The sequence below is a fragment of the Melampsora larici-populina genome, assembly GCF_000204055.1.
Source record: "Melampsora larici-populina 98AG31 unplaced genomic scaffold MELLAscaffold_64, whole genome shotgun sequence".
Classification (NCBI taxonomy): Eukaryota; Fungi; Basidiomycota; class Pucciniomycetes; order Pucciniales; family Melampsoraceae; genus Melampsora; species Melampsora laricis-populina.
Window position 1 is genome coordinate 217,304 of NW_006768828.1, and position 12,043 is coordinate 229,346.

The following is a 12,043-nucleotide window of genomic DNA, read 5'->3' on the forward strand; positions in this document are numbered from 1 at the left end:
ATTCCGCCACCGCTATCACTCCAATCTGGCTCACGGGTTGCTAGTAGCTCTGGAATGGCTCAACTGACTCCTTCAAGTGGTCAATTTCATCAACCAGGTGCGGTTATGAGAACAGGCCCGCCAGCCTCTAGTGAATTAGCAGTAGTTCATTCACCCGCACAAAGTAATATAGCACCACCACCCCCGCCGACTGCTGACATGGCGAATCCTCATCATCACCTATCATCTCGGGGAGCATGGGATGAAAACTTTGATCCAATCAATTCCCATCAAGGAAACCAACCACCACCACAAGGACTAATGGGCCTTGATCACCAAAACTCTTCATCTTCTTCCTCATACGACATCTTTGGCTTGGTGGGGGGTACGAGTGGAACTGGATCGATGTCAAACAAAGAAGGTTTGAATGACTTGTTGTCTAGTTACTTTGGTTCAAATCCTCCTACAAAGAACCCTGGAAGTGGTGAAGATGGGGCTGGGTTATACGGTGCTGATAATACCACATATGGAACCGCGGGTCCAGAGACGTTTTTCGGTATGAATTATTTTGACTCTTTGGCATGCTCTTCTTCAAGACGGGCATGGAAATCAATTGATTTTTTTTGTCTTTTGAACAGGTTTACCATCTATTGGAAATAATGAACCAAGCACTGGAACAGAGACAGCTCCTGGAGAATGGGAACAATACTTAGGACATCCTCCTAGAATGTGAGGATTATGAATGTAAATTAAAAAAGAGTGAAAAGAAATCAGGATATGCATCTCATTTTTTTTGTAGATCTCAGGTTTAAGAGAGATTGTGTCTATATTGTTGTTTTTGGTTATGCATTTTTAAGTAGCTTGAAGAAAAGTTGTGGTGATGGATTGTTTTGATTTAAGCTGAACGGAACAGATCTGATGGTATACCACGAAGTCGACCAGAGACTGCCTCTTCTAGTGTCATGAAACCAATCATGTTGAGTTTGTTTTGAGAAACGGGGTTTACTCCAAGTCCAGCCCAAACTCTTGCAGCATCACGATTTACCAATGCTTCGAGACTTAAACATCCTTGAATCACATGAGGGGATCCGGGTTTTCAGCTTCACAAACCCCTTCACGCTGACAATCAGGCGAGCTTTGCCTTGTTGCGTAGAAGAATGGATAGCGAGCATTGATGTTATTTTCCAAAGGACTGCTACACACACCTATAACCAGACAAGCTGGGAATTCATTGATATGGTTTGAATCTGTATAAGTGCTCTGTGTTCATGTAGTTGAGACTCTTCACCTCATTCCTTTTCATCAAACTCCCTAATATACTTGCAGCCCAAACTAAACCCATTCTGAGTTGTCCTATGAACCTTTCTTCAAAGAGCATGTATCACTGAATTTAGAAAAAATGAATAATATATCACAAGTTGTAAAACCAAGAGATTTAATTCCTCTATCACTCATACCTTCAATTTGAGGAGCAACACAATTCCCATTCACTTGATACCAGGTTCAAAAGAAGTCTTGTTGCTGTATGAAGACCTTTTTAATACTGTGCATCAGATGTTGACAATGGCTACAGGATTCTAACAATTCATCTAACAATTCAACTTGTGTATAAGCTTTGATTGAGCTGGAAGAGACGCCTGGTGAATTGACCTTGGTGATTCGAGCATAGCTGTACTATTGGGTCCAAATTTTCAAAAGTACCGAAACCGGTACCGACAGGATGGCCGAGTGGTTAAGGCGGTAGTTTCGAATTCGCTCGACGATCGATCAGCTACTTCACTTTGTGAGCGTGAGTTCAAATCTCACTTCTGTCGAGCATGCCCAATTTTTTGCGCTACCCGAGGAATTACCTTTTGCTGGCAGCACGGAAGCGGATCGCGTTCGTTTGTTCAGCAAAAGGATGTGATTTTTTTGTTTAATGATACATTCTATTCCAGCTGGTAATATATAAGTGTCATTTGAAGTAAGAAAAAGGTGATAAGACTAAATACATTCTACAATCTATATATAATTTGATATGATAACACACAAATCTATTCCGTCCACAACATCAGCGCTTGAGCAAAAAACAAAGAAGGAATAAAAAGGTTGTAAGTACAGCGCAGATGAAGTATTGATATATAAGTAGAGGTAATTAAAACAACAAGCATCAAGCATTAGGAAGATCAACATTCATAATTTCATCAGACAGAAGTTGATTATTTGAACCTTCTTCAGGTTTTGTAACAAAGAGTCCCATCACAGCACTACGGATTTGTCTTTCCCAAACCGTTTCTAATTCGAATCCTCCTACAAATGCTAATCTATCATCACTCAAAACCGTTCCAATCGATTCTTCATCTACATAACCTGGTCTATAGGCATCTTGAAAGGTTTGTAATTCAAACATATTCGAATAATCATCCCATCGGTTTAATTCTCCTTCTATATCTGGTTTTTGATCTTCATCTAGTTGTGAAGTTGATGGATCTAGTAGACCGGTGAGGGATGGCATAGTTAATGTAGATTTTGTTGCAAGATCTGATGCTAGAGCTCGAGCAGCTGATTTCTTTTGGGCTAAAGCACGTTGTCGCGCCACCAACTTATCCGCGCTTACATCCGAATCGGCCTAAAAGGTAATAACCAAGTTCATTAATTCAAACATCAAAATAAGACATTTAATCAAAAAGATTAGACAGGAGTAATGAAAAAATAGTCTTACCAAGTTACGTATCGTTTCATTTTTCAATTCGCGTTCTTCTCTTTGAGCTTCTCCTTCTAATCTAATCAACTCAGCTTTTCTTTCCTCGCGTTCTCTTTTAATAGCTTCTTCTTGTCGTTTGTTTAATTCGACTTGTCTTGCTTCATGTACTGCATTCTGAGCAATCAGATCTTCATTTTCGATTTGATATTTTTTAATCTTAGCTTCTGTTTCTGCTACATCTACTCCATTAATCAAATTAAAAGCTATAGATAGAAATATACCAAATCAAACAATCATGTTAAAATAATCAGTTCAAACAAAGTTTAAATTATATATTCCAAAAGAAAAACTCAACTGATATCTTCAACTTCTTCTAAATAATTATTATAATGATCTAAACTTTCGAAATCTTCTCGACGTTTATTAAACAATTTATGAATTCGTTTTCGTATAATCACTTCTTTTTCTACTTTTAAATTTTCAAAAGTTTGAGGTGAGAAATTACTTTTTCTTAAAATCAAACCACAAGTTGGACATGGTTCTGGTCCTAATGAAAAAATTCGATCAATACATGATTCACACCTATAATAGTTTCCCGTCCCCCCCGCAAAAAAAACATTTTAATTTTAGTAAAACTTGATTCTCTTTTCTCTCATTGGCTTTAAATTGAGAGGATATTTTTTTGCTGGCGTATACTTACATTTTATGATAACATTTCGAAACCAAGAGACGTAGATCAGGATTAAGATATCTATCTGATTTACAGATAGGACAAACATCTGCTTCAGACTGAATAGAATAAATCCAAACCTCAGTTTCATATATAATCATTTAATCCATGACAATGAGTGGGTGAGAGACTTACAAAGAACTCGACAGTTCTACCAGACTGATCACGTCTCAAATTACTGGGTCCAACCACAGCTTTGTTTGGAATGGTACCCATGAGTGTATTAGGATCCAGAGTATTGGATGAAGTTCCATGATTTCGATTATCATTGAAGCGAGATGAGTTAGCTGGTGTATTGGGTTTCTTATTGAATTTAGACGTTGCTGGTTTTCTTGATGCCATTTATTTTGAGCTTGATGGAATCTTGTTGTTGTTGTTGTTCTTGTGCTATCATGACTCCATCCGAACAAATTAAGATTTGACTCGATCAGATTCATCAATGTGACATACACTTTGATTAATGTCATATACAAATGTCACTGGAGTGAAATGAGAGGACACATGCCTGACACTACCTCGATCTCTCAGTGACAGCCTGTCTTTTGCCATTTCACACTTCCTTGGGATCTCGCAGCTGTCTCCGGCTGCGTTTGTCACACACATGTCATCTTGGAACTCCGCTTTTCTTTTCGGACAACAAAAAATTCAAGGTTGCATCAAGGTTTCCAAATGTCTTCCTCAGCTCCACTCGTAGGTTAGTCCCACCAGTTCTCATTTTCACTCTTCTATCAGTTAGCCTGACTGTTTTACTTATCACCGTCAATTCGCAGGTGTTATCGGCGGTTCAGGTCTTTACAAGCTAGATGGCCTCACCCCACTCGAGACCTTAAACATTGATACACCATGGGGTTCAACTTCATCACCCATCACCCTAGCCAAACTACCAACCGGTCAAGTGATAGCTTTTCTAGCCCGACACGGTCTTTCGCATCACATCTCACCATCCGAAGTACCTTCTCGTGCGAACATTGCAGCTCTTAAACATATCGGATGTCGTGCTATCATCGCCTTTTCAGCCGTTGGTAGTTTACGTGAAGAGATTCCACCTAAAGATATTGTGATACCTGATCAAATCATAGATCGTACCAAATCAAATCGACCTTGCACTTTTTTCTCAGGTTTAGGAGTTGTAGGACATGCTATGTTTGGTGATCCATTTGATAATGAACTCATCAAACTTTTGGCTCAATCAATTAAAAGAGAAGTTGAAAGTTTCGAACCTGAGCTTCGTGTAGGAGTCCATGAAAATAAGGTAGCAGTTTGTATGGAAGGTCCAGCTTTTTCTACTAGAGCGGAAAGTCATATGTATCGTCAATTAGGTGGTGATATCATTAATATGTCTGTCTTGCCCGAGGCAAAACTTGCTCGTGAAGCAGAACTAAGGTTTGTCTATCTCAATTGAATGCTCTATGAAATTTTGAGATGTACAAATTGATTGACTTGATTTATTTATTGATGATATGACAGTTATGCTTTGATTGCTCAAATCACTGATTACGATGCATGGAGAGTATCAGAAGAACCAGTAACAGTAGCTGAAGTGATGGCCACCATTAACTCCAATGTCGTAGTCTCTAATCGATTAACCTTACGTGTCTTGAGTGATATTCATACAGCCATCGAACAAAATCAACTCAAGACTTGTAAAGGTACGATGGAATTCAGCGTGATGACTAAGAAAGAATCGATGAGTGAAGAGTCAAAGAAGACATTAAGTTTCATTTTACCTTACTTTTCTTGATTAACTTTATCATTTTCTGGGAATGATTCACATTATGGAATTGCGCATAAATTGTAGAAAGCAATGTTGTTCTGGCTGCTCTGATGGTCTGGTAAAAAGTGTAAACCTGTTTTCGTATATCAGTTCTTGACATGCACAGCGTCGCGTCTACATCCACATTCTCCTCAAGCTGGAGCAGTATGAGAAGTCTGATAGCTTTGGCGCATTGTGACAAAATAATATAGCCTCTCAAGGAGGAATATATTGTTCAAGACGACCTTCATCCCAATGGCTGTAGGCAGTCAACGAAGTATTTGAGATGTTTGATACCCAAAGCGATTACATATTGCGTTGATGATAATATTCACTCCCTTTGTTTCTCAGTACTTTCCATTGTGAATGAGACATTAAACGCTTGAACAATGAACCCCGCTTATATAGTGAGATACTTTCAAAGAATATGAGGTCATTCAAAACAACACGTTATGAGACATGCTATATCAAAAGTGTACTCTGATGGTTCCTTCAGTTCTCACTATGGATTGACTAACTACCCCTCATTCAAAGATCAGTGCAGCTTATATTGTCCCCTGGTGTTTCGAACTGAAAATCATACGGCTCATGTCTCTTATCAAATCAATGAGTTCGATCCCACCATCAATCCACTGTTGGTCATAATTGTCTGCAAGGGACCTCACAAGACCTTGAGCACGGGCTAGGCTACGATATCAACCATTCCTTTGTGGATCTCTCTTGTGGAATTTGTTGCTCTGTGCATCCGTCAAAAACTCTCAAGCTGACACTTGATGGACCTCTCAAAATTGACTGAAATCCCACTTTATTCACATTTTCAGAGCATTCAAAAGCCTTCACGACGTACATCTAAAGCTCAATGGGACACATCCAACCACAAATGATTCTCAACCATGATACCATAAACCGACTGCAATGACGATGATACACAAAAAACATAGTAACAGAAAAGAATGACCATTCGCCACAAAGATCCGTCAAAAGAAGTCGTTCACTTTTTTTTATCATCATGTATTATGAAAGCTCAAATGAGCCTCAGATATTTTGTATTTGCTAATCCAAACGGTCCTTAAGATCGGACCGGTGTAGCCTCTAGAAACAGAACAGATATAGAATGTAACCCAGAAAGAAACCCGTAGAAGAAGAGACGCGTAGAGTGAACACGATTTTGGCAGGCTGATGACGAGCCATTACCCCTCGGGATTGAGAGTTCGAATCGCATCATGACCATATGACCGAGGCAGGAAAGAATGGAAGAAAGAATAAAAGGTATTGAGGTATTGAAGAGGAGATACCTACACTGTTCTTTCTTCCTTCAGAATTTTTTCTTCGTTCCAGCCGATTCGACCATAGCACCTGTCACTTTGGCACGGGCACCCCATCCACTGTCGCCTCCACCACGGCCTCCACCGCGTCCACCTCCACCTCGACCACCCCCGAAACCTCCTCCGCGGCCACCTCCACCTCGACCGCCCCCAAATCCTCCACCACGTCCACCTCCTCCGCGACCGCCTCCAAACCCACGACCTCCACCTCTACCCCCGCCGCGACCACCACGGTCACCACCTGGCGCTCGAGGCTGGCTGTAGTCTAGTCGAGCCTGACGTTGATCAATGTAAATACCGTCACCTCGACCTACATTGACAGCCGCTGTAGCAGCTTCTTGAGTAGCAAATTCAACGTAACCAAAACCCTTGATACGTTCGGTCTCGGGATCGGTAGGTAATCGAACGGAATTGATATCCCCATACTCGGAAAATGCCTCATAGACTGAATCTTGTGTGGCACTGAAGGGTAGGTTGCCAATAAACAGAGTAGTCGTAGGGGCTGAAAGTTCTTCTTGACCAAAGCTGCGCTTCTCTTGAGGAGGTCGTTCTGGTTTAGGTGCTGAAAAGTCAACGTTGATCGTGCGACCGTCGATTTCAGTTCCGGCCATTGCCTCTACTGCCTTCCGTGCATCTTCAGGAGAAGCGAAGTCTACGTATCCAAAACTGGACAAATGCACATATCCAGATCAATATCATCCTAAAGGGTTACCATTTATGTCAGTCAAATATGAATGAACATACCCTTTACTCCTCTCAGTGCCTCGCTCGGTGATGACCCGCGCAGAAATCACCTCCCCAAATTTTTCGAATTCTTTCTTTAACCAATCATCATCCACATTCCATGAGAGACCTCCAACAAAGAGATTCTTGATATCGCCTGAAGCGTCATCGGTTTTCGCCTTCTTAGCAGATCCATCCTCGGTATCGCCTTTGCGTTTGTTCTTTCCATTTTGAGCTACTGGTGTTTCGGGCTTGGGGTCCGACATTTCGGTATCGGATTCGGACTCGCTTCCAGAATCTGAATCAGATCCCGATGAAGCGTCCTGCGATTGAGGCAAACGTGGTTAAAGGATGGTTAGTATAAGATATGGCCTAGCGGAGGAAGATATATAATTACCTTGGCGACAACAGGTGCAGGGGCAGCTGCGGTCTTGGCCGGTGCGGATTCGTCCTAAGGGCGGAGCAGGGGAGAGGGAAAAACCTTGAGTTACATTTCGGAACAGGATAGACACAATGCACGTACAGAGTCATCACTGTCATCACTATCTGAAGAGTCATCTTTAGCGGCGGCCTTGGTAGAGGCAGAAGCAGCATTTGCCTTGGTTGGTGCAGCCTGAATGAATGATGATTAGAAGACGTCAGTTAAGTTGCGATCTTTGAGCAGAAAGAAAAAGGGCAGACCTTTGCATCCTCATCTTCACTGGAGTCAGAGTCGTCGGAGTCTTCGGATGACTCGGCGGCCTTGGTTGAAGCCTTGGTCTTGTTACCATTCAGTGCTGCAGGCGCAGGCTGCAGGAAATGGCCATAGAAAAAACATCAGCGCTCATGAAAGGAAAATGATGTGGACAAGAGAAAACAAACCTTTGCAGCAGGAACCTCGGAATCATCATCACTGTCATCTGAGTCGCTGTCAGAATCAGATGCTTTGGCGGCCTTGACGGGTTTAACGGTCGAAGCCTTTGACTTCTCTTCCGGTTCGCTGGAGTCGGAATCATCACTGTCAGAATCGGATTCGGAGACAGGCTTTTTGGAAGGTTTGGCTTTGGCCCCGTTGGTAGATTTGCTTGACTTTGACTTTTTACCGGATTCAGAGAGAGCAGCAGGCTTGGAAGGTGAAGCAGATTTAGTCTTCAGTGGCTCTCCAAATGCCTTCTTGTCTTTGGTCGTTTCCTTCTTGGATGGTGTGTTTTCTTTCGTAGCGTCCTTAGATTTCGATTTCGATTTCTTATCAAGTTTTTCTTTCTTCTCCTTGATTGGTGTAGGGACTACCTTTGGAGCTGAAGGCTTGACTTTTGAAGAAGGCTGCGACGACGAAGTGGCCTTCTTGTCGACTGGAGCGGCAGTCTTAGATTTGGAACCCATGGGGACTATGAGTTGAAGGGATGGAGTGGTAGAAGAGGTAGTGCGGACGTCACAGAGAAGACGATCAAGATAATGAGAGAAAGGTAAAGGTGAAGAGGGTTTAAAGAAATGGGGGATGAAGAGGATGAGGTTGGATGGGGGATCTGATGGGATGAGTTGAGGTTGATATTGAAAGTTTTTTGAAATTTCTAAATTTCTCTGATTACCATTCAACCAAACTTTGAAATTCAAATGGCTAACCTGTGGTAAGTGGATACATGCGCTACAAAACCACATCAAAGTACATAATTTTCAATCTGTTACATGCACTGTCACATGTATGTACTACATTTCACATGTGATTCGAGATGGGTTTCATGCTGCGGAAAGACGACATGGACCGTAGGCTGCGTCTTTGGAAACCGTTGAATCTCATCATTTTCAAGGTTTGACTCTTCAACTCAAAAAAAAGGAACTTGTTTTGAAGAGTAATGGGGAAAACTCAAGCAATGTTCATGGCCATCAATCCATTTGTCCACCCAGGTGCCTCATCCAATGAGTCTTGGGCACATGGATTATCGAAGCAGATTATTCACATGAAGACTTATTTTATGCTATCCAACATATATGTATATGTATGAACCCAAGCTTGACAAAGTGCCTTTATTTCCACTCTCAACAGTTGCACTAGAAGACATCAGTCGTTCCAAAAGATTACACACCTTGTCACTTCTGCAAATTGAATCAAATTGAATTTTTGACTGAAATATGGCATGCTGATAATGATGTTAAGTATCTGTTGTATCTGTTGCTCATGGCTAGGAGAGTTTCTTTGTTTTTTTGAAGTCTTTTGAAGCTACAGAGACACCTTGGCCAATTGAATTATTTGAACAATATCATAAGCTGACAATGATTCTTGGGAAATAGAAATAAAATTCTATAGAAATGACCTTATCGTACATACAGTCAAAAACTGTCAAGATTACCAGTACTTTAATGGATTGTTAATTTGGATGGAGCATGGAGGAAGACGCAAGTGAATTGTGGACAAGCAACAGAAACTTGAAGTATCGATTTTATGAATCACGGCCAAATTATCTTCAGCGGTCTCAAACGCGTTCTGAACCGGTATACCCGAGACCCGACCCGCGTTGGTCCCGCATGTGATCGAGATGTCGCCCTTGCAGTGACCAGTGTCTCAGTTGTCAGTGTCACCTTATCTGGTCTCTAGCATCAGTTGATTGCTTACTGCAACAATCACTATATAGCAATCTCATATCACTCTCTTCCTACCAATTCATCAAATCGGAATTCATCACCATGCCTGGAAGATTGAACCACAAGGTCGCTGTGATCACCGGTGGAGGAAGTGGAATTGGAATGGAAACATCTATCCTTTTCGCCTCAGAAGGTTGTCTCGTCTTCGTTGCTGATATCAACTTAGAAGCAGCAGAGAAAACTGTATCAAAAATCAAAAGTTTAAATCCTAATTCGTCTTCAGAAGCTATTGCTATACGATGTGATGTTGGAAAAGAAGAAGATGTGAAGAAAATAGTTGAAACGGCAGTTTCGAAAGGTGGTAGACTTGATATCATGTTCAACAAGTAAGTAACTTTTCTTTCAAAAACTAAGCTCTCATAGAAAGATCTTGACTGAGATGATTTTTCGAATTTTTTTTTAGTGCTGGAATTATGCATCCGGATGATTCAGATGCGGTTCAAACTGATGAAAAAGTTTGGGATTTAACGATGCAAATCAATTGTAAAGGTGTTTGGTGGGGTTGTAAATATGCCATTCAGGCCATGTTAAAGAATCCTACTGATGAATCAAAAGGATTGAAGATTGGTGGAAGTATAATCAACACTGCTAGTTTCGTTGCTAAGTTGGGTGCTGCTACTCCGCAATTAGCTTGTTAGTCATCTCAAAGTCTCTTTTGATACCTTGGGTGATGATCGAATTCTTTTGATACCTTGAATTTAATAGATACGGCTAGCAAAGGTGCAGTTTTGGCCATGACACGAGAACTTGCAATGGTTCATGCTCGTGATGGGATTAGACTGAATGCACTCTGCCCGTAAGTCAGATCCTTCGAAATATACGCTTCAAATACTCATCAATCACGTCTCGCTGTGTTGAATTCAAAAGTGGGCCTTTACGCACCCGTAAGTATCTTCCCCCCTCTTCTTGATAAAGTGAAGAACCTGACCAACTGTTGATGTTTGCCTACCGTCTCAAAATTCTACAACACGTAGCTTTGTTAATGGACTTTCTCAACACCGATGAGAAACGTGAGAGAAGGGTGGTACATTTACCAATGGGACGTTTCGGAGAAGCCGTCGAACAAGCCAAAGGTGTTCTATTCCTCGCCAGCGATGATAGCAGTTACATCACTGGTACAGATTTCCTCATTGATGGTGGAGCACATGCTTGTTATGTTGTGAGTGTAATGTTTGAAAATTTAAGAGTCAATTACCAAGGAGATTGTGATTGACCGTTTGATCTTTTGGTTTTCAATCATCACCAGACTCCTCTGGGTGAACCTGCGCTTGCACCACCAAAAAGTTTGGCTGCATAAGATCTACGTAACAAATCGGTGGGTAATTCATGTACCTAAGGTTCAATCTTTTTAATGTCTCTGCATACATGTATTTTTTATGGCCTGGACGAACGCGAACCAAATGTCTTTGATTCATCATTATGATCCAATTCAAGGTGGTTTCTCCTATACAATTTTTGATCATTCAACAGGAATTTTCGCTTGCTCCAAACTTGTTCCGATTAGAGTTAGGATCCTTTTGACTGACTGGGATCCCGCAGAACTAAAAGCATCTCTATTGAATCAAGATCATCGACATGATGCAATAAGGGCAAACTCTTTCTGGTGGCTGATTAGCTACCAAAGATTGGAAACTTAATAACAAATCATATCTGTTGGAATGAGAACGGGAATAAAAATGAGGGGTTTCAGTTCTCTCCTGTGAAGAGCGATTCACAGCTGCTAGGTTAACAAAAAGCTTTAGATATCAGAATGGATTGTTGAAAAGGCTTCTAACAAGAATTGGAAGTTGTCTCCTGAGATGACGTTCCCTTATCCTTAGGTTACAGCAGAGGGATTGACTTCTGGATTGCAACCAATGGTTGTACCGGGGGGATGGGGTTTCACCAGATGATCCCTGGTGCATTTTTTCAAGTTGACTTGTGGCTTCAGATGGGAACATCCAGAATTGAGAAAAGCTGCTTGCTCTCGAAATATTCAAATCAAATCACATATAATTCGAGCACGAACATGTGAATACTAGGCAAGGTGCGATGTGTAGTAGCTTGGTAAAAACCTCCCTATCAGTGACATTCTGGACTTTGAGTAGCTTCAACAAAGCATAAAAGAAGTTAGAGTGGCACATTGTCAGACTCATAGATCTCGGGGCTAAAGAGTCTCTCTGCTTGTCTTCTCACTGCCATGAGGATTAGCTGTGAGTTTCTAGAACCAACATATTTGAATCCTGATCACA

General features: G+C 41.3%; 6 protein-coding genes across 6 annotated transcripts; 4 read left to right on the forward strand and 2 right to left on the reverse strand.

Annotated features, from left to right (window-relative positions):
- Positions 1 to 71: 71 nt before the first annotated feature.
- Positions 72 to 910, forward strand: MELLADRAFT_57732 (uncharacterized protein; the record flags this gene model as incomplete). Its single annotated transcript, XM_007416742.1, has 2 exons — positions 72 to 535; positions 618 to 910. The coding sequence occupies 2 exons, from the start codon at positions 199 to 201 to the stop codon at positions 710 to 712; spliced, it is 432 nt and encodes a 143-aa protein (XP_007416804.1).
- A 1,364-nt stretch (positions 911 to 2,274) lies between these two features.
- On the forward strand, positions 2,275 to 2,591 carry MELLADRAFT_94000 (uncharacterized protein; the record flags this gene model as incomplete). Its single annotated transcript, XM_007416787.1, has 2 exons — positions 2,275 to 2,351; positions 2,432 to 2,591. 2 exons carry the CDS (start codon positions 2,275 to 2,277, stop codon positions 2,589 to 2,591), a joined length of 237 nt encoding a protein of 78 aa, XP_007416849.1.
- A 122-nt stretch (positions 2,592 to 2,713) lies between these two features.
- MELLADRAFT_28617 (uncharacterized protein) lies at positions 2,714 to 3,436 on the reverse strand (the record flags this gene model as incomplete). Its single annotated transcript, XM_007416732.1, has 3 exons — positions 2,714 to 2,925; positions 3,018 to 3,244; positions 3,363 to 3,436. Coding segments are annotated over 3 exons (513 nt in total), but the record flags the coding sequence as incomplete, so codon positions are not given.
- Positions 3,437 to 4,061: 625 nt separating this feature from the next.
- MELLADRAFT_79368 (uncharacterized protein) lies at positions 4,062 to 5,269 on the forward strand (the record flags this gene model as incomplete). Its single annotated transcript, XM_007416772.1, has 3 exons — positions 4,062 to 4,086; positions 4,163 to 4,775; positions 4,860 to 5,269. 3 exons carry the CDS (start codon positions 4,062 to 4,064, stop codon positions 5,131 to 5,133), a joined length of 912 nt encoding a protein of 303 aa, XP_007416834.1.
- Positions 5,270 to 5,935: 666 nt separating this feature from the next.
- MELLADRAFT_118186 (uncharacterized protein) lies at positions 5,936 to 9,309 on the reverse strand (the record flags this gene model as incomplete). The annotated part of the gene is made up of 8 exons (XM_007416818.1): positions 5,936 to 7,136; positions 7,215 to 7,516; positions 7,591 to 7,644; positions 7,717 to 7,806; positions 7,875 to 7,982; positions 8,055 to 8,753; positions 8,796 to 8,817; positions 9,257 to 9,309. The coding sequence occupies 8 exons, from the start codon at positions 9,307 to 9,309 to the stop codon at positions 6,461 to 6,463; spliced, it is 2,004 nt and encodes a 667-aa protein (XP_007416880.1).
- A 545-nt stretch (positions 9,310 to 9,854) lies between these two features.
- MELLADRAFT_112302 (uncharacterized protein) lies at positions 9,855 to 11,109 on the forward strand (the record flags this gene model as incomplete). The annotated part of the gene is made up of 6 exons (XM_007416795.1): positions 9,855 to 10,138; positions 10,216 to 10,445; positions 10,518 to 10,608; positions 10,680 to 10,696; positions 10,787 to 10,971; positions 11,059 to 11,109. 6 exons carry the CDS (start codon positions 9,855 to 9,857, stop codon positions 11,107 to 11,109), a joined length of 858 nt encoding a protein of 285 aa, XP_007416857.1.
- Positions 11,110 to 12,043: the final 934 nt, after the last annotated feature.